General features: G+C 35.3%; 1 protein-coding gene across 3 annotated transcripts in view; it reads left to right on the top strand.

Moving 5' to 3' along the window:
• Positions 1 to 6,921: 6,921 nt before the first annotated feature.
• The window catches only part of LOC143252061 (transient-receptor-potential-like protein), a 49,867-nt gene continuing 34,360 nt past the window's right edge, over positions 6,922 to 22,428 (top strand). For 2 of the 3 annotated variants that reach the window (XM_076503646.1, XM_076503648.1), the window contains exons 1-2: positions 6,922 to 7,115; positions 21,358 to 22,173. In XM_076503646.1, coding sequence (XP_076359761.1) covers positions 21,460 to 22,173 — 714 coding nt within the window. In that variant the 5' untranslated portion in view covers positions 6,922 to 7,115; positions 21,358 to 21,459. Of the gene's footprint in view, positions 7,116 to 18,477; positions 18,832 to 21,357; positions 22,174 to 22,428 lie in introns of those variants that run through there. The other variant, XM_076503647.1, reaches the window with a different exon arrangement.

The following is a 22,428-nucleotide window of genomic DNA, read 5'->3' on the forward strand; positions in this document are numbered from 1 at the left end:
AATAACGAAATTCATGAATTTGGGGTGCAGTTTATACCACCTTTTCTCAAACTTTAGTAACCTAAGAATTCCTTTTAATTGAAAAAGAATTTCAGACCCGAAATAAATATCCGTCTTGTTTTAAAATAAAAAAAAGTATTTCTTGTACATAAAACTTATTCCAAAATTAAATATTGCAATTATATAATTTAATTTTATAAAAAGTTTTATAGATTTTTTAAATATTTTTATGAAATTTTTGACATTACTAACACCGGCATGGTCAAGCGTGTTAAGGCGTGCAACTCGTAATCTGAGGGTCGCGGGTTCGTATCCCGTCGCGCCAAACATGCTCGCCCTCCCAGCCGTGGGGGCGTTATAATGTGACGGTCAATCCACTATTCGTTGGTAAAAGAGTTGGCGGTGGGTGGTGATGACCAGCTGGCTTCCCTCTAGTCTGGCCCGGCATGGCCAAGCGTGTTAAGACGTGCAACTCGTAATCTGAGGGTCGCGGGTTCGCATTCCCTTTGCGCCAATCATGCTCGCCATTTCAGCCGTGGAGGCGTTATAATGTGACGGTCAATCCAACTATTCGTTGGCAAAAGAGTAGCTCAAGAGTTGGCGGTGGGTGGTGATGACTAGCTGCCTTCCCTCTAGTTTAACACTGCAAAATTAGGGACGGCTAGCACAGATAGCCCTCGAATAGCTTTGTGCAAAATTCAAAAACAAACAAACCCTCTAGTCTTACACTGCTAAATTAGGGACAGATAGCCCTCGAATAGCTTTGTGCGAAATTAAAAAAACAACAAACAAACATCTGACACTACTCACGAACCACATTTTGAGAAACGTCAGTTTAGACTATTTTGAATTGGAGTATGACATTTCTGAAGTTTGTTTATATTTGGTAATCAGCTCGATTAAGATTTAAAAGTTTAATGCTAAAGAGTGAGAAATTGTTTCAAAGACCATATTTTGTTTCTCCAGAGAAATATCACTTTAAAAGCCTTTTGTGTGACATTCGAATATCGTGATGGTAGCCCTTTCGTATTTTGGTGACGTTTATATACTTATTCGGATGTATTTGGCTACAATTTGCCAAATTTCTGTACATTTCAATTTGTTGCAGAAAGACATAAAGTAGTTATGTACTGTTGTCTTTAATTTTGAACTACTGACTAGAGGTAAGGCAGCTACCCGGTCAACAGTGCCCGACCATCCATTCTAATGGACTGCTTGTTACTCTTATAACACACGCACAGTTGAAAATACAGGAAATATTTTGTAATGTAGCACTTACTGGAACCGGACTCGCTATCTCCAAATTATAAGGTTGTGCATCAGGCTAACTATGCTATAATCACACGTTATGCGGAAAAAGAAAAGACAAACGTGCCCAACATTGAATTTCTTAATCTTGCCCTAAGTGGGTGCCTTCGGAATTTTGCAACTTGTTCAGTAAGGTACACGGTCATCTTCCTAAATAGCTTGTTGGTCGAGAGTCGGTGAATGTCTGACATGTTAGCTGTTTATGGATTACCATATGATGGTAAGTTTGGGTTATGCCCTTTTCTATTTAATTAGGCTTATCTAGTAACATGAATGACGCCATTCCCGAAGTTCTGATAAACTTAGAACTGAATATGATGTTAGGTACTGTTAGTTCTTAGAATTCATGTCGTATTGTTGCTGCCCGTACAGTGAAACCAGCTTGTTGGATTCAGAGATGACATATAGATGAACTATTTACCAAAACCTAATCGTGTGCGATATTTTGTTTCAAGATACTTTTGCGTGATTGAAAATGAAGTGTACAGTCTACTTCACTTTTAAATGAGCTTAACTTATTATTGTTCTTCAACAATAACAACTGGGGTTTATAATCCAAGAATATAGGGTCTAATCCCTATCGTAGACTCACTGTAAATATCCCATTTTGCAGATTTGCACTAAAACAAAAATCAGACTAATTCACGTTCTTTGTGTTTAATTCCAAACAAATAAACAAAAATTACGCATAAAAAGAAAACAAAAGCAGCAATCTTGGATTTCTCATCAGGTATATTTGAACAATTCTAAGAATCCTCGAATTGGAGGCCCAATCATAATCGCTGAAGTAAATAACTGTATTTCATATGCATATACTTTAGAAGCCCGGCATGGCCAAGCGTGTTAAGGCGTGCGACTCCTAATCGGAGGGTCGCGGGTTCGTATCCCCGTTGCGCCAAACATTCTCGCCCTTTCAGCCATGGAGGCGTCATAATGTGACGGTCAATCCTACTATTCGTTGGTAAAAGAGTAGCCCAAAAGTTGGCAGTGTATGGTGATGACTAGCTGCCATCCCTCTAGTCTTATACTGCTAAATTAGGGACAGCTAGCACAGATAGGCCTTGAGTAGCTTTGTGCGAAATTCAAAAAATCAAACATATGCTTTGGAATTGCTAGAACTCCGTAAAGTGATGAGAATTGCGAAATGTTTTACTAAAGCTAATCCTATTAAGAAAGACTCTTTAAAAATTAGACTGCATTTATTCAGAGCTCATTCAACACCTGACCACCATTGGTGATTTTTGTGAAAAAAAAACAAGATACGCAGTCACTCATACAAATTGTTTTCTTTTATATACTAAAAAAGAAATCCTGGATAATTTTTTTGGTGTCTAATTGTTTTGTTGCTAGGAGCTAATGGAAAACTATTTAAATACATCTTTCAGCATAACTCGTGGTTAACATAAATTTAAAATTATTCTTTATTACAATTCGCTAGATACTGGTTTAAAGAAACCTAAAATTTAAGCTGTCGAGGTATATTCTGATGAATGTTAGGAGTGTTTTTTCTTTTAAGGATTCGATGTAATTATTTTTGCTTATGGGCTCTTTATTACTAGAATTACTGAGATTTGTCATCGAAAATTCTTCTTAACTGACAAAAATTGATATTATTTGAACCTGCAATGCTGGAATAAACCCAGGAATGGCGTTCTCTTTATCCAGCTAAATATTAACTCTATCAGTATATATATTGCAATGGTCTTACAAAAAATTTATTTACTGTGAAAAAAAAAGGGGATTATCCAGTCGACCTTGCGGTAAATTGCTTTGTTTGTTTGTTTGTTTTGGAATTTCGCACAAAGCTACTCGAGGGCTATCTGTGCTAGCCGTCTCTAATTTAGCAGTGTAAGACTAGAGGGTAGGCAGCTAGTCATCACCACCCACCGCCAACTCTTGGGCTACTCTTTTTAACAACGAATAGTGGGATTGACCGTAACATTATAACGCCCCCACGGCTGGGAGGGCGAGCATGTTTAACGCGACGCGGGCGCGAACCCGCGACCCTCGGATTATGAGTCGCACGCCTTACGCATTTGGCCATGCCAGGCCCCGGTAAATTGCGAAAATTTGAATTGATTTTAAAATGATTTACCCTTTGACCTGACATTAACTTTTGGAAATTCTCTCTGCAATGTATCATGTGGATTTTTAACATAAAGCGAAAACATTTGTTAGTTTAAGTTCTTTGTCTTGCGTTTATTTAATTTTAAATATGTGGTATGGCCTGTTAGCTGCATTGAATGTTTCAAATGTTCGTTTTGGAGTTAAATTTAATGTATAATAATATTTCTAAGGTAATATTTTGCGCTTCTACTGCAATGTTATGTAATTAGATATTCTTCAGAAACATTTCTCAAAGTATTGTTTCAAAAGTAAATAAAAATTAAGAGTAACAAATATTTTTATTTCTTACTTTTGAAGTTTATATGTGTTACTGTGTTGTAACGTACAGAGTACATAATTCTCCCTGTGATTCATGGCATACGCACGTTTTACTTACGCCACTACAGTACAAATTACAACGTTAAACGTCCTTTATGTGACGTCATTTTAGTGTCTACTGAAGCCAGACTGACAAAATACTACTTTATAGTGGTGTGACTGGTTAAATCAGGCCACACTTCCAGGCGGCCTTTGGTAACCCTTCGGGGAAAACATATGTATAACATAAATTAGGTGACTGTGATGAAACCAGATGGCGCGATATGACTATTTTCATGTAAAATGGTGGAAATTATAGTATTTTAAAAGGCTGTATGGAACTTCGTGAATGACATGTCTGCACACATATTGAAGTGACTGAATAATTAGGAATATTCTAACATTCTCTAACAACTGGCACTTATTTATGTGATGGCAAGTGACTTCAAAAGAACTCAGAAACTATAATGGACCATTTTAAAAAATCGTTAAGTTCTCAAATAAATAGTATTTCTTAGCTTTATATGTTTATTTTTAGATATTCTCGCCTGTATTATCATCCCTATGTAGCCTTTCGCTTAAGAAGAAACAAACAAAATATGTAATGAAGATAGAAGTGATTGCTGTATGTATATTTGGAAGTATTCTTTACGTGAATAATACGGCCCGGCATGGCCAAGCGCGTTAAGGCGTGCGACTCGTAATCCGAGGGTCGCGGGTTCGCATCCCCGTCGCGCCAAACATGCTCGCCCTTTCAGCCGTGGGGGCGTTATAACGTGACGGTCAATCCCACTATTCGTTGGTAAAAAGAGTAGCCCAAGAGTTGGCGGTGGGTGGTGATGATTAGCTGCCTTCCCTCTAGTCTTACACTGCTAAATTAGAGATGGGTAGCACAGATAGCCCTCGAGTAGCTTGGTGCGAAATTCCAAAACAAACAAACATAACGTAAATAATAAATTCTCTCTTTTGACATTTTATATTGATTTCGTTTGGTTTGTTTTGAATTTCGCGGAAAGCTACTCGAGGGCTATCTGTGCTAGCCGTCCCTAATTTAGCAGTGTAAGACTAGAGGGAAGGCAGCTAATCATCACCACTCACCGCCAACTCTTGGGCTACTCTTTTACCAACGAATAGTGGGATTGACCGTCACGTTATAACGCTCCCACTGCTGAAAGGTCGAGCATGTTTGGTGCGATAGGGATTCGAATCCGAGACTCTCAGATTACGAGTCGAAGTACCTTAACCACCTGGCCATGCCGGACCTATTTGATTTCGTCAAACATTTTCAATATACATTTTATTCCAGAATGAAATAGAAAACAAACATTTATGAAGTTCTAGTTAAAGATAAAACGTTCATTTGGCTACAAAAAAATAAATATTTTGCAAAATCTTTATCCTTTAGAATTGTAAAGTTTAATAGTTAATAACTTTGTTTATTTTTCTAAATACACATTGCCGCACCTAATCTCAAAATCTCTTATTCAGGTTTCGCAGGCCCGGCATGGCCAAGCGTGTTAAGGCGTTCGACTCATAATCCGAGGGTCGCGTGTTCGAATCCCGCTCGCATCAAACATTCTTGCCCTCCCAGCCGTGGGGGCGTTATAATGTGACGGTCAATCCCACTATTCGTTGGTAAAAGAGTAGCCGAAGAGTTGGCGGCGGGTGGTGATGACTAGCTGCCTTCCCTCTATTCTTACACTTCAAATTAGGGACGGCTAGCGCAGATAGCCCTCGTGTAGCTTTGCGCGAAATTCAAAAACAAACAAACAAACAATCTACTCTCTTTGCCTGTTTTTGACACCAATGAGCTACGTCCATGAAACATTTCAGTTTGACATTCTCCCATTCTATAATATGAAAGCATTCCAAACAACCCTTTCAGTGGAACAAAGGTGGATCTGTGGACACACCGCTAGATACCGGGTTTCGATATCCGTGGTGGGCAGAGTCTAGATAGCCCATTGTGCAACTTTGTGGTTCATTGTAAACAAACAAACATTCTAAATTATTTAGTTTATTTTAATACCTCTAGAACGTGGTAGTTTGTATGTCTTAGTGCAAAACCACACGAGAGGCTATCTGTGATCTCTTCATCTTCGGGAAACGAACGCCGAACTTTAGTGTTCTAACTGCATGGATTTACCGTTGACTCACTAGGAGACTAGAAGTGATGGAAGATTGCAATTTCATAATAAAAATGCCTACGTTTTGGAATATTATCTTTACGTGTTCTTAATGTTTTATTACCAAAGTATTTTACAGTAGAAATTTCTAGAAAATCATACAATTTGTTTTCGTTTCACTCACGTTGAGTTCGCTTCACCACTGGCACTGAATTTCTCGTAAGAGAGGAATGTATATCAACTCCACCCCTCCCCAGGGCCCGGCATGGCCAGGTGGTTAAGGCACTCGACTCGTTATCCGAGGGTCACGGGTTCTAATCCCCGTCACACCAAACATGCTTGCCCTTTCCGCCGTGGGGGCGATATAATGTAACTATTCGGTGGTAAAAGAGTAACCCAAGAGTTGACGGTGGGTAGTGATGACTAGCTACCTTCCCTCTAGTCTTACACTGCTAAATTAGGGACAGCTAGCGCAGATAGTCATCATCGTGTGGCTTTGCGCGAAATTCAAAACAAACAAAAAACATCTCAGTGGGTCAGTGGTCAGTGTGTCGGCTTATAACACTAAAAATCAGACTTCGATACATGAAGTAGGCACCAAAGCCTTTGCATGGTATCATTGTACTTAACATTAAACAAACAGAAGTTTCCATTTGTTTCTGGTGTTGATTTTATTATCATTAAAGACGATCTTTTCGGTTGAAGAAAAACGTTGATCATACCTTATTGACACGTAACAATCTAAACATGAATATGAAAACACCACTTACTTTCATGCTTGGAGCACATTCGAAAAACTCAATACTTGAGATGCTTAAGGACATTTCTTACATCAGATATACAGCGCATGTAATGCTCAGACAACACAAATGTTCTAATACTACAAATCAACAGCCGAGTACGTGCGTCTGATTAGTTCACGTGCAACATTTCTCATATTTACATTATTAGAACCGAGCCTGTGTAACAGAAATAAATAATTATATTCTGAATTCAATGTCAGCGGTTTGATTTTTGTGATTTATCAACCAGCAATACATATCTCATGCTGGAGACATTAATGTTCGTTCTAACACAGCAGATCCAGCCTGTAACCATAGCAACATTAGAGGCTGCTGCAGCTTCCTTGTAAACGCGAAGCTCTCGCGAGATGTAGACGAGTCAATGAGTTCTTTACATCCCGGCGTGGACGGTCCTTCGGGCTGCCATATCAGTTGTGCCACATTACCAACCACCTATTTTTATTTTCCTGGCCAGGTGAGTATATTGTGGTTGTTGTTTTATGTGTTTTGTATACACAGCTAGCCATAGATTTTGTTTTACAAGTTGAAAAAATACCCTATATGATTTTGTCTCAAGTGAAAATACTTTCATCTTGTTCCGGTGATTTATTACAAAAAGACTATGTTTCACTTTCATTTCAATGTGGTTGCCGGTATTTTTCAGTTATTTAAAAAAATTTACTAAATTTTCAATACGTTTGTAGGGATTTTTTTTTGCTTCAAATTACTACAGATAATATATTTTTGATGATATGTGTGAATAAAATCGTTTAGGCTTACGAATCCACAGCTGAATTTGTTATAAACACGAATTATACAATAGCAGCATTTCTATTGATTATAAAAGACAATTGATTTTTTTCCTTTCAGTCTAACTGTGCAATTGTTTTTGTTCTTTCTTACTATTTGATCAATGGCTTGTAATGTAGTTCTGTAATTTCTCTTTGAAATCTTTCTTTTCCGAAGTATTTCTATACAGTTAAGGTCTGGGAGGATCATTCTAAGGTTATTTTACTGATGCTTTGATAGTTAGTTTGAAATTTAGCACAAAGCTACACCATTGGATATCTGTGCTCTGTCCAACACGGATATTGAAACATACCGCTGTACCACTCGGACTCATGATGCCTTGAAATGAGGCCAATATCAAACTTTGTCATTGACGTATTGGCAACAAAGAAGCAACAACAACATCAAATTACAACCCTATCACTAAACGAAAGTTATAATCATGGCCACCAACTAACCAGAAAGTGCCGAAATCGTCCTTTTAGTGACCAAAAAAGCGCCAAAGTTGTCCCTTTAATGACCTAAAAGCACCGCGATATCCATCTTACTGACCAAACATTTCCACCATAATCCCGGAATACTTTTTATATTCTTTAATATCTAGCCTAGCTTTTCACAAACAGTTAACTCTTATCTTTAACACACAGAATGTAATTCATAACATGATATTCACACACATCTAGCCTAGCTTTTCACAAACAGTTAACTCTTATCTTTAACACACAGAATGTAATTCATAACATGATATTCACACACATCTAGCCTAGCTTTTCACAAACAGTTAACTCTTATCTTTAACACACAGAATGTAATTCATAACATGATATTCACACACATCTAGCCTAGCTTTTCACAAACAGTTAACTCTTATCTTTAACACACAGAATGTAATTCATAACATGATATTCACACACATCTAGCCTAGCTTTTCACAAACAGTTAACTCTTATCTTTAACACACAGAATGTAATTCATAACATGATATTCACACACATCTAGCCTAGCTTTTCACAAACAGTTAACTCTTATCTTTAACACACAGAATGTAATTCATAACATGATATTCACACACATCTAGCCTAGCTTTTCACAAACAGTTAACTCTTATCTTTAACACACAGAATGTAATTCATAACATGATATTCACACACATCTAGCCTAGCTTTTCACAAACAGTTAACTCTTATCTTTAACACACAGAATGTAATTCATAACATGATATTCACACATTCCTTTACACACATATTCGACTATTACTAAAAAATGAGTAATTTTCATCATACCACTAAATTTGTGATCAGCTGTCAATCAAACGGTGTCGAGCATACCTGAGTCAATATTAAGTTTATGTATCCTTTTCAAAACACCTACATTCGCTGTACAAATTTTGCTGATGGTCCTTATTCGCATAAGACCTAACTGTATGCAGTAAAATTACTGTAATGTTTGTGCGTGAAACCATTTCATCACCTATTTCTTTGCTTTTTTTGCTGTGATCGAGAACACTTTTGTTCAATCGGATTATTAGATGTTTAATTATCATGTTTCTAACACTGTTCAATGGCCTCTTGTATTACACCGTTTGGTTTGGTTTGAATTTCGTGCAACTCTACACGAGGGCTATCTGCGCTAGCCGTCCCTAATTTAGCAGTGTAAGACTAGAGGGAAGGCACTAGTCATCATCACCCACCGCCAACTCTTGGGCTACTCTTCTACCAACGAATAGTGAGACTGACCGTCACATTGTAACGTCCCCACGGCAGAAATGGCGAGCATGTTTGGCGTGAAGGGAATTCTAACCCGCGACCCTCAGATTACAAGTCGAGTGTCTTAAACTCCTGGCCATGCGGGGCCGTATTACATCGTGCTTGTGTAAACACTCCACCTATTCTCAAGAACGACGACAAACAGCTTCTGATAAATGTTTACTGTTATTATTATATCCGTAGTTTAGGCCTAAATCGAAACATCGAATAAAATTTAAGGAATACATTTATCAGAAGCTGTTTGTCCTTGAAAACTATTTCTATATCTTTCCAAAATTATTCTTTCAGCCAGTGCTAAAAACTTAAAAAAAAACCAATAAAAACATTGATCTATTACGTGTATCCGTTCCTGTTTGTTTGTTTTTTGAATTTCGCGCAAAGCTACTCGATGGCTATCTGCGGTATCCGTCCCTAATTTGGTAGTGTAAGACTAGAGGGAAGGCAGCTAGTCATCACCATCTACCGCCAACTCTTGGGCTCCTCTTTTACCAACGAATAGTGGGATTGACCTCACATTGTAACGCCCCTACGGCTGAAAGGACGATCATGTTTGGTGCGACCGGGATTCGAACCCGCGACCCTCGGATTACGAGTCGAACGCCTTAACACGCTTGGCCATGCTGGGCCTGTATCCGTTCCTATGGATCTCTGATCTCTCAAACTGAAATAATTCATGACGTTAAAGTTTTCTATTCATTTTAACATTACTAAAATCTGTCTCATTTATTTCTTATTTTTATATCCACTGGCTTCCTCTGCACAGTATCTTTTCTGGAGCCAAACTCCATGTTCGTAAAAAAAAAAAAAAAAAAGTAAAACCACCATTGATGCTAAGTGAAAAAAAAAAAGAGAAATTTTATTTGCCAATGATTTCTTTCAGTTATACACATCTATATTTTCAAGAGCTCCTCAATAACTTACAGCAAATACTTTGTTTTAAAAGTGCATTTCTTCACAAAAATGACAGCAATCAGTTATATGATAAAGTAATTACTTAACAATTAGAAATAAAACCTAACAGAAACATTTTAAGTATCTCAGTAGACAGATATTTCAAATATATGCAAGCTAGAATAGTTATCAATGAGGCTTCATGAAGTTTAAAGTATATTGGTGGTAATTTTGACCCTAAACACTGCGGGCCAGATGAATTAACAGTAACATTTTATTCAACAGAGGTGTGTATTTCAGCATCAAAATTTTAACACGAACATTGTAAAACAAGCTATAACGTACCATTGAAGACAAAACACTGGTTATATTTCGTTAACACGAACGTACCTTACTAATAAACGATACACGGATATTTTATTTTAGCGTTCATGTATTTGTAATATTACGAATCCAATATCTTAAACTAAAAGCACGAACAGAATAAAACTCAGCAATGATATCCCACTGGTTGATTATACTGCGAGCCTTGCAGTTACTACATTCAGATAATAGACAAAATAAATTACCAAGCTGTGTATTATGTATCATAGTAATACTTGTATCCTAACAAATGGCACCAGATTAACCAGTTAACAAATATCTTGAATTGTTTACATCTGATAAGATTCAGAGGGAATAACTATTATATATTTAACTTAGATCTGATAAAACACAACACATGCTTGGTTGGGTTCGCTGAGGAATTTACGTTATATGTTTACAGGACGTGGATAAGATAACTATAAACAAATCATAATAAAAATATATAGGATTGTCTAATCACAAAAACAACCCATATATGCGCGAGTAAATAAGTGTGAAGCCTTTATTTGAGATCCAATCGAATTATTGTATAACCTTAACACCCTGACATAATCGAATATAAACAAAATTACAGTCGATAAAACATGAATCTAAACCGCATTTCTAATGGTATAACCAAAGGTTTTTTTTTATGTCGATCGAATCTTTTCTTTGAGCGAAATTAGGAGCAGACTAGATGTTTATTGATTATTGTTACCGGAATTAGAAAGTATACCATTTTATAAGTAATTGAATTTGTACATTCTAATGGTGAAACCTGACGAAAGATAATATTTCTTTTGATTGAACCAGGTGATTTTAATTAATGACATCAGTAGATAGGCCAAGTGTCATTATTTTGTCATCAGAATCAGGTAACCATAACATTTCTTTACTTCATCTCGAGTCATGAAACGAAAACACGAGTCGTATATTTTCGTACGTCACGCAAAACACTTCTTTTTTTTTATAAAATGTGTTTGTGTGTGTGTTTTCTTATAGCAAAGCCACATCGGGCTATCTGCTGAGCTCACCGAGGGGAATCGAGCCCCTGATTTTAGCGTTGTAAATCTGTAGACTTACCGCTGTACTAGCGGGGGGCCTATAGAATGAGAGATTGGACATTACGTTTACTTATGGAACCAGAAAATAAAAAAGTGTTTTTTGGTAGAATACAGAATATCAAAACATGTTTTTCTTGATGAAAGCAGAAAATCTAACAAGTTTCTATTGATAAAATCAAAATATAGACCAGGTTTCTTGAAAATCAGAAGCTATAACGCGTCTGTGTAAATGAAATTAGACGTAAGTTTAAGTTTTTGTTATTGAAATCAAAAGATGGACTACATTTATATTAATAAAATCAAAAATCAACAGATAGGCCACATTCTATTTGGTAGAATCATAGAAAAAATCAGTCTCTATTGATGAAATCAACCGATAGGCTACATTTCATTTGATGGAATCACAGGATAAATCATTTTCTGCCAATAAAATCAGAAGAAACACCGAATCTTTCTTCCTAAAATCAGGCCATAGAACGTGTTTCTGTAAGTTGAATCGTAAAGTGCAGTATGTGTCGGATAGGACTGAAATAAAGGTAACATCTAGAAGTTATTGCAAATGGAGAAAAATTCGTACTATAAAACACAACAGATTTTAATTGTTGGTTTATCTGTTGAATTTCACGAATAGCTGTATAAGGACAATCTGTTCTGTAGCCATCCCTAATTTTGAAGTGATAGACTAGAGAGAAGGCCAACATCACCCACCATCCTATCGTGAGTTGGTCTTCTTGGACTAATTAGTGAGATTTCACTTTATCTGTTACAACGCACCCGTAGCCCCATATTATAGACCGCGAATTGTTTTATTTTATTTTTGACAATAACAGAACGCGAAACACACGTACAAATGTTACCTTCTATACAAGTATATCTTCTTTACTGTGCGTTAAATATTTTAAATATATATATATATACATCGTATCGATAAGAAAACAGCATTAATCTGTGCACGGAAAATTATGGCTTAACATTGTGTTTGTTTGTTTTTTGAATTTCGCACGAAGCTACTCGAGGGCTATCTGTGCTAGCCGTCCCTAATTTAGTAGTGTAAGACTAGAGGGAAGGCAGCTAGTAATTACCACCCACCGCCACCTCTTGGGCTATTCTTTTACCAACGAATAGTGGGATTCACCGTCACATTATAACGCCCCCACGGCTGAAAAGGCAAGCATGTTTAGCGCGACGAGGATGCGAACCCGCGACCCTCAAATTACGAGTCGCACGCTTTAACACGCTTGGCCGCTTAACATTGTGAACAACACTGGTAGGTTATTGTACGATCATTTACTATGAGACAGTGATTTCAAACAACTAGAAAACATAGCAGCTAACTGGCTGCTATTTTATACTGAAATCAAATTTGTTGAGTAAAAACGATCTTCCGTTGATATCGTGCTTTGCTGTACTAACTTTGTACCTCAGGTACGAGGTTATGTTGCGTCATCAACGTGAAGACGCAAGTAATACCTCTATAAAATGTTTACAGTTAAAACAAAAAAAAAAGATAACTTATTTTTCATGTTATATTCAAAAGTAATATATCGTCTACGGTACAGAATAACGGTAAGGTATTGCAGATTGTGTAAAAAATCAAGTTTATTTTTGACGTAAACTGTGTTATGTTTACTTGTATGAGCTGATAAATAGATATAAATTTCTGTATATTTTAAACAGGCACCACGAGCTGAGACTCTTTCAATTCACGATGGAAATCATCACTCGGATGTTTGTAATTTAGAAAATGGCACTTACAGTAGTGTACACTTGTACTGTTTGTTACATTCTAACAGAAGAGTCTTATATATATTCGAGATTTTCTTATTTTGGGGCTCATGTCATGAAATGTCTTTGTTAGAGGCTCCTGCCAACAGCATTTTCTGTTAAGATGTTCACAGCTATGTTTGTTTTTTGAATTTTGCGCAAAGCTATTCGAAGGATATCTGCGCTAGCCGTCCCTAGTTTTGCAGTGTAAGGCTACGCTTTTAGCGACGAATAAAAGGATTGATCGTAACATTATAGCGCCCCCAAGGGCGAGCGTGGTTGGTGTGATAGGTATTCGAACGTTCCGCCCTCGGATTACTAGCCGTGTGCCCTAACCATCTGTCCATGCCGGACTCGGAGTTATGAGATGTTACTGTCCTATAACTCTATCAAAACATTTCCACTCCAGCTAGTGACTGATATAAAGTAAACCATCTTGTTCTATTCATTTTAACTTGTAAAATAAAATAAAAAAGATAATATATAACAGTCTTTACATTTATTTGATGATAGTTTAACCCGAATTCACTAACTCTGACAGAAGCAAACAATGCCACATGGAAAGGAATAAAAAATAGGTCAAAAGGTTCAAAATGAAAATATCAGAAAATTCTAAGTGGAAATTTCTGTAGAGGTTAGACTCACAGACTTAAAATCAGTATCATATATTATACGAATTTAATGTTTATTCATGTTAGGAAAATATTGTGCAATGATACCCATAGCTTTATGTCGTATTACACATTAATGTCAATTATAAGCCGGCACCTCTAGGAAGTAGTCCAAGAAGAAACAAACGAGGACATACCTGCATAATGTTTAAGTCTTTTACCTCCATACTGATAAATATAACTAAAAATAATGCAAAATTACAAAATATACATATTGCACCACGAAAACATAATAATTCTAAATTACAAAATAAACTCATTGCACCATGAAAACATAATAATGTAAAATTACAAAATAAACTCATTGCACCAAGAAAACATAATAATTCAAAATTACAAAATAAACTCATTGCACCAAGAAAACACAATAATGTAAAATTACAAAATAAACTCATTGCACCATGAAAACATAATAATTCAAAATTACAAAATAAACTCATTGCACCATGAAAACATAATAATGTAAAATTACAAAATAAACTCATTGCACCATGAAAACATAATAATTCAAAATTACAAAATAAACTCATTGCACCAAGAAAACACAATAATGTAAAATTACAAAATAAATGTGATTCGCCCAGAAAATATAACAATTCAAAACTACAAAATAAACTCGTTGCACCACGAAAACATCTGCGTGGCCAACCCTCACCCTATTACTGATAGAATATTTATTTTTGTTGAAACGTTAATGAACTCTAATTCTATCAACGACAATGACAAGTTTCTGATATTACAACGATAAAACATGGGGTTCGATTCCCAAAGATATACAGATAGCCAATTGTTTAGATTTGCAGTAAAAACAAACAAATAAAAACAAATCAATATATGGGACGACATTTTGGTATCTGGACTCCAATCAGAAGTAACCCATAAAACACTTAATATTAGTCATATCTACTGAGAAGTAATCCATAAAACACTTAATATTTGTCATATTTGCTGAGAAGTAATCCATAAGAAACTTAACATTAGTTTTATCTGCTTGGAAGCAGTCTATAAAACACTTAACATTAGTTTTAACTACTTAGAAGCAGTCTAGAAAACTTAATATTAGTTCTATCAACTCACCAATAAAATAACCTTTTTGATTTACTGTATAGAAATTGGCGCCAAGCTGTTTCATAAAATAAATGATAAAGTTGATGGTGTTGTTATGGAAAAAGTAATAACCAGCGTAGATTATTTATTTTTGTGTTAATGTGAACATGCTTTTAAGACTATCTTAAAAGTATAAAAACGGAATCGCGTCGCATAGATTGTTTTTCTTAACAAAAGTAAGAAAATTTACGATAATATTTGCAGTATTTATATTAAAAGTAATAAAATGCAATGCAATATAAAATTCACTATTGAAGAATAGAAAACTATTGTTAGCTTGTCTTGCTTTATATATGAATTACGACGAGAGTATAGTTCCAGCTGTTGTCGCCAGGGGTGTATCCGTGAGTTGCGTTGCCAGGACAACATAACAAACTGCCATGTTGTAAAAGTGCTGAAATTATAGTTCGATACTAAAACAATGGCCATAATGGATGATTACGTAATAGTACCACGACATAGGGGATGACTCATACATGTGTCAATAATAATTTATTAATTAAAATATTCTAAAAAGGACGACTAATCCTAATTCTTTATTAAATTAAGTCGTCATAAAAAGGATGCTTAACGCTAATTCATTAAATCGTCGTAAAAAAGAAAACGTAACACCTATTTATTTATATTTAAATTGTCATAAAAGGACTCTTAACATTGATTTATTAATGCATTTATAATGAAGTTGTCATAAAAAGTTCTTATCATTAAATAAATTACGTTTCCTCACCATTCAATAGTCCTAAAAGGATGATACAATAATTAAAACTTACTCAATTAAGTGATTAAAGATTTTCATTACTAAATTATTATATTTTGTGCCCTAATAGGATTATATCTTACTCAGTCTGATGTATACAAAACATAACTATAGGTCTAAATCGTCCTAAAAGGGACAATGTCTTACAATAATTAAAACTAACGGTTTTACTAATTTGATTTTAAACAATAAAATATTTTATACATGTTGCTTAACTCATGTTTTACAAAGGCAGACTTTCACAATGTATATATTTAGGCCCGGCATGGCCAAGCGCGTTAAGGCGTGCGACTCGTCATCCGAGGGTCGCGGGTTCGCATCCCCGTCGCGCCAAACATGCTCGCCCTTTCAGCCGTGGGGGCGATATAATGTTACGATCAATCCCTCTATTCGTTGGTAAAAGAGTAGCCCAAGAGTTGGCGGTGGGTGGTGATGACTAGCTGCCTTCCCTCTAGTCTTACACTGCTAAATTATGGACGGCTAGCACAGATCGCCCTCGAAATTAAAAAAACAAACAAACAAACAAAACAATGTATATATTTAATAACAAATATTTTAACAACTGTCCATAGGATTTTAACAAATATACTCTGACAGTACTTCCACATATGACCAATCTCCAGATCTGATTATGCTAAACGTATTATTTGACTATTTTTATTAATACAGTTTGCTTCATCTAGATATAATAAATGAATGACTTACTAGTTATCCAATTATCACCTCCAAAATTACGTAAACCTTCTTTCAGTGTTTAGTAGGACAATGTTTCACAAATCATGCTAACCCTATGCTACTATTTAAAATACCAGATCATGCTAACCCTATGCTACTATTTAAAATACCAGAACTTTAAGGTTGTCAATATAGAAGTTTCTACACGTTTTTTTTCTATATTAAATACACAAGACTGATGACCTGAAGTCTTTTTAATCTTACTTCAGACATAAGAAGAAAGGATTGTGACAGAGCTTTGGACGCATTGACGTCACCAACCCTTAACACCCAATTTACTAAACACGTGACTCTTTCAAGAATAAGAATGATAAAGGTACAGATCTGGTTTGACCACGTGTAAACTAAAACATTGTAAATAAGGTCAGTGACAGACTTGGAGAAAAACCTATGTAATTATTTTCCAATGCTACACAGTTAGTCCATAAACCAAGTGATTAAAGTTTTGATAGCAATTCAGTGTTTATAACAAAAAACAACAACATCGGTTACTATAATCGTTTATAATAATAAATTAAAATTAATATTAACTTTGCACAAGTAACCAAGTTTTCTTTATTTTAGAAATGATACAAAATCTGAAAATTATATCCATCATTCACTTTACTTACAAATTGACCTTTGGTATACAAGTCAAGACTTGTAAAATGTCACACATTAAGAAATATTTAAATATTTACACACGTGGTCGTGAAAATTAAACAAATATACACAAACAGACATGATATGAGCCACAAACAACTTGTATGTTGATCGTTTATACAAAATGGACAAATAACATAAACATTTTATTTCAATATCTTTCAAGTTTCTTATAATAAAAAAGTAGCAGATACCTTTTCTTTCACATTTTATAAATCCAGTATGTTTATAATACAAAAAAGCTGTTGTTTCCATTATATAAGTTTTGATCTATAATTCGTATATTTGTTATTCAAATATACCACGCAAAGTTAGATACGTAGTATTGAAAGTGCAATTAATCAAAGTGCACAAAGAAATATTGGTATCTTACAGTTTATATTGTCTTTATCTGACAGCTCAATATCCTGAAATATGTATGGATTCAATTTCTTTTAATTTTAGAGTTTTCCCTTATTATTGTTAGTTATTATTGCGAGCATACGCTTGTAATTACTAAAAACAGAAAGCATAGCTGAACTTTAAGTTTATTCATACATAGAAATGAATAAAAGTAAAGCAGTTAACGAATATAGAAAAAAAAAAATCCAGTATTCTTATTTCAATATAGACTGTGTGCTTCACATAATCAGGTTTGTATGTTTTCCTGTTGGTAAACATATAAATTTATTTTTTATAAAATTTTGACCTTTCTGTAAACATATAAATTTATTTTTATAAAATTTTTACTCTTCTGTAAACATATAAATTTATTTGTATAGAATTCTTACTTTTCTGCAAACATATAATTTATTTTTTATAAAGTTTTACTTTTCTCTAAACATATAAATTTATTTTTATAAAATGTTTACTTCTCTGAAAACATATAAATTTATTTTTTATAATTTTATTACTTTTCTATGTAATGGCGGTTTTCATCACTTTACAATAAATTTAAGTATTAGTAGAGTTACAACTGTCACATTCATTAAGTCAACTTGTTATCAAGTATTAAACAAGCAGATGCAGAGCAAACACTAATAAACGTACACGTTATTTTGTATGTACACAGGTATATGTTTCGCCTTACGACAATTAAAAAGATTAAAGGCCATTCCTACACAGCATATGCTTTAAATTTCTTGAAAAATCGATAAATGGCGCTGGCATCACTTACAGAATTCTTCACTTAATTCATTGTCAGACTCGTCGTGCTTTCAGTGGCGCCTATTGGTTGTGTTCGCTGTAACGTTGTAAATATATTTGTAATTTACGGCGCATGAGTGAAGTCAATGCTCTGTTTGCTTACGAGGCCTCAGACAAAGGAACGGCAAAAGTATCTGAAGATTAAGGATGAAGCTGAATTTTCATCCGAAAGGCAACAGTGGCTGTTAAGGAAAATAAATACTGAAGACCAATATAGTTACCATAGCAACTACACCCTAGGGACTAGACACGGTGCATTTGATTTCCTCATTTCTCCTTCCCTTTATTTCTTTGCTAAGGAACTCAGAGTTCATGTTGCCTATAGCGGTGGATAACTTAGGCCTATTGTTTTATTTTTGACAGTTACTTACACGAGATCTGTTTGTGATAGACGAGGAATGCTTCAGTTCGATTAGAAAAATAATCGGAGACTTTACAATAGCAAGAAAGGATATATTAGATTGTCCTGAATGTCGTAAGTTGGCCTTTATCACAGCGATAGGGAGTTTTCATATCTTCTTTAGCAAACATTTTACACGTAGTTTGCTGTAAAGATTAGTAACAGAGTGTTTATATATTATATATTGTATGTAACTTTTACCAACACTAGAAAGGTTTTATAATTTATAATCTTGTCAGAAATATGTTATTAAAAAATATTAGCTCTTATGTTTCATGCTACATGCGTAGAGTAAAATACTATATAGGTTCGAGACAATGACGTTGAGTTTAGAAATATACATGTTTGGTGAAATAATCGTTATTATTTTCTCTTGATTTGTAAAAGTTGGCTTACAGACTTTGCTTACAATATAATGGTTATGACAAAGCACTTTTGTTTTGGTTTGGTTTTGAATTTCACGCAAAGCTATACGAGGGCTATCTGCGTTAGCCGTCCCTTTAATTTATCAGTGTAAGATTAGAGGGAAGGCAGCTAGTCATCACAACCCACCGTCAACTCTTGGGCTACTTTTTTTTACGAATGAATAGTGGGATTGACCGTAACATTATAACGTCCCAATGGCTGATAGGTCGAGCATGTTTGGTGTGAAGGGGATTTGTCACTTTTTGGTATTGCTATTTGCGTTTTTGAGAAAGAATAGAAACATCTCATAAAGCATTAATGTATCTGTAAGTGAAAGTGGTTGGTACGTATTTGCTTGTTTCAACTGCCAATAACTAACAGTTGAAACCATCAAAGCATTCGTATGAAAATAATTTGTCTATTTTTAATTTAGCAACATTGTTTACAAATTTATTGAATTGATTAAATATTTATTTCTGTTTCTATAATTAAATTAAATAATAATAAATATCAATTAATAATTATTAGATACAATAAATTTTCAGAAATTTGTGTAGGTGATAAAGTGATCATAGGATGTTCTCATAAAGTTCTCGGAAATACAGAGGTTAAGGATGTTCAGGTTACTACGTTCAGTAGTACACTGTCTGACGGTTACAATTCTTGGTAACAGCCCTGAACATGTGTGTGTATGTTTTCTTATACCAAAGCTACATCAGGCTATCTGTTGAGTCCACCAATGGGTATCGAAACCTGATCTTAGCGTTGTAAACCCGTAGATTTACCGCTGTACTAGCGGGGCGCTGCCCTGAAGATTAGTTTCCATAAAAAAAATGCTCGACCTTATATTGAAACAAAATTTTATATGGAAATCAGTAAGTTACGTAACAACCACAGCTGATATAAAGTCGCGCTGGAACGGCATACATATCACTACTACAGTTTGTTATAATTTCGTGTTACGTGAGCAGTGCGATATAATCGAAAACTGGTCGCTTTTGAGAAGAGTATGTAACATCCATCTCCACCCAAATATTCATACACTAAGATCATAAAGATGTGTTTAGATCGGAAGTTTCAAATTGCTAAGACGAGGAAATCTCTTGTACTTAATGAACATCGGGTAAACAAAGGAACTTGGGCTAAATCGGGATCTCTAAGACATAAAAACAACCCTGCAACAAATCGCACCCCAGTAAAGTCCGGCATCTTGTTACAGGTGAGAACCAACGGACAAGGAGATCAGTCGAGAAATCCGTCTACGTAACCTGTGCAAAAGTACGTAGCATAACCAGAAAGATATCCGTTAGAAAACGTGACAATTCACATATGCACAAATTTCTTCCACGATACATATTTTCAAATATTGCGCATGTATTTTTATGCAATCGAACCGTTCAAAACGCCAATGGAAGTCTTGTGTTTGTATTTTCCTTATAGCAAAGCCGCATCGGGCTGTTTGCTGAGCCCCTGATTTTAGCGTTGTAAATCTGTAGACTTACCGCTGTACTAGCGGGGAATATCGATGGTAGTCCATCGTACTCTTATGAAAAGCAAGGAAGAAGGGAGAGTGTTTTCGTCGTGACAGTCTTACAACTAAGCCTTTTACAGTGGAAATTAAAACTACAAGGCTATAGTCATTACGTAACACCGTCAGATAGAACATGATCGAACATAGTAATATGGACTTTAACGACATGACGAAGCACTAGTACTCAGTATGTGAATGATTAATATTGAATTCTGCTAAACGCTATCTTACTTTTCGGAAAACTAATTTTTAAATCGGCAAATACAACGCGCCATTTACGCAAAAAAATCCAAGTAAAATGTGAAAACTTAATTTTGTTAGTAAACATCAATCTTAAGTTTTATTATTTATGGATGTTTATTATTTAAAAAATGATTTAAAACGATATTATCTGCTGTGTGAAGATAGCGATGACTTGGAAAGTTTCGATCCATTGGTTTTGCTTTCTGATAAATACCTCTCAATTTCACTCGAGACGAGTTATAGCTTTCGTAATGAACATTTTGTTTCTAAATAAAATGTTTTATGATGAATAATTTTCAAAGTGAGGCTTGTCAGTTAATGTAATTAACTATTTCTAAAAAAATATTTTCTGAACGTAATTCATGATTAAGTATGAAATATCTATGTTTTAAAGTTATAATTGTATTTTTATGATATTTTAGTGATGGAAGTTGTTGGTCGAAATCAAACATGTCCAGACGACAAATATTAAACCTTGTTGATCCAGTTAATATATTAAAAAAGAAATTTCCTGGAAAAACCATATGATCTTTGCAATGGAGATTTCTCGTGGCACCTCAATGGCCAGTTCTTTCAGCCGCAACAAGAAACTCAGCATTAACCGCAACCGAATCCCAGTTCCCTTGGAACCACTGAAAGACAATCAAAGCATGGATCCCAGGGAGAGGACTTTTCTGGAAGCCGCCGAGCGTGGTGACAAGCACACCATGATTCGCTGCCTTCAGCCGCCAAATCCTGTCAACGTAAATTGTACTAACATTCTGGGCCGTAGCGCTATCCAGATCGCTGTTGATAACGAAAATGTGGAGATTGTGGAACTACTCTTGCAACAAGAACACGTCAAAATTGGAGATGCTCTTCTCTATGCTATCCGTGAAGGAGTTTACAAGATCGTTGAGATGCTGATTAACCATCCGAGTATCACGGCCGGCATGCTGGCCAGCGACTGGGCCAAGAGCCGCCAACAAGGTGAAGAGAGCTCGGACTACAGTCCTGATATATCTCCTGTTATTCTTGCTGCTCATTGCAACCAGTTCGAGATCTTACAGCTGCTGCTAGCTCGAGGCGCGACGATTGACAAGCCGCATTCTCTGTCATGTTGCTGCCAGAAATGTCAGGAAGGAATGTTAACAGACAGCTTGCGATACTCACTACGGAAGATTCACACCTACCGAGCTTTAGCTAGTCCGGCATGGATCTCACTGACTAGTGACGACCCCATTCTGACTGCTTTCAAGGTAATTAGTAAGAAACGCCGATTAATCCCATCGTAGTCGAATTTTAATTACATTGAATTTTGTTTAACGCTTACTGTTTAAAATGTGATGAAGATTTATTTTCATTACCATGAACTGAAGTCATAGGATCTCAGCAAGAACAATGTAATTATTATTGTGTAAACATAAGCTTGACAGCCATGAATATCGAATTACGTTTTCTAAACGATTTTCTAAGTTATTGTTAAAAAGCAGTCATCATCAAACAATGTTCTG

Source organism: Tachypleus tridentatus, chromosome 6 (genome assembly GCF_004210375.1).
Source record: "Tachypleus tridentatus isolate NWPU-2018 chromosome 6, ASM421037v1, whole genome shotgun sequence".
Lineage (NCBI taxonomy): Eukaryota > Metazoa > Arthropoda > Merostomata > Xiphosura > Limulidae > Tachypleus > Tachypleus tridentatus.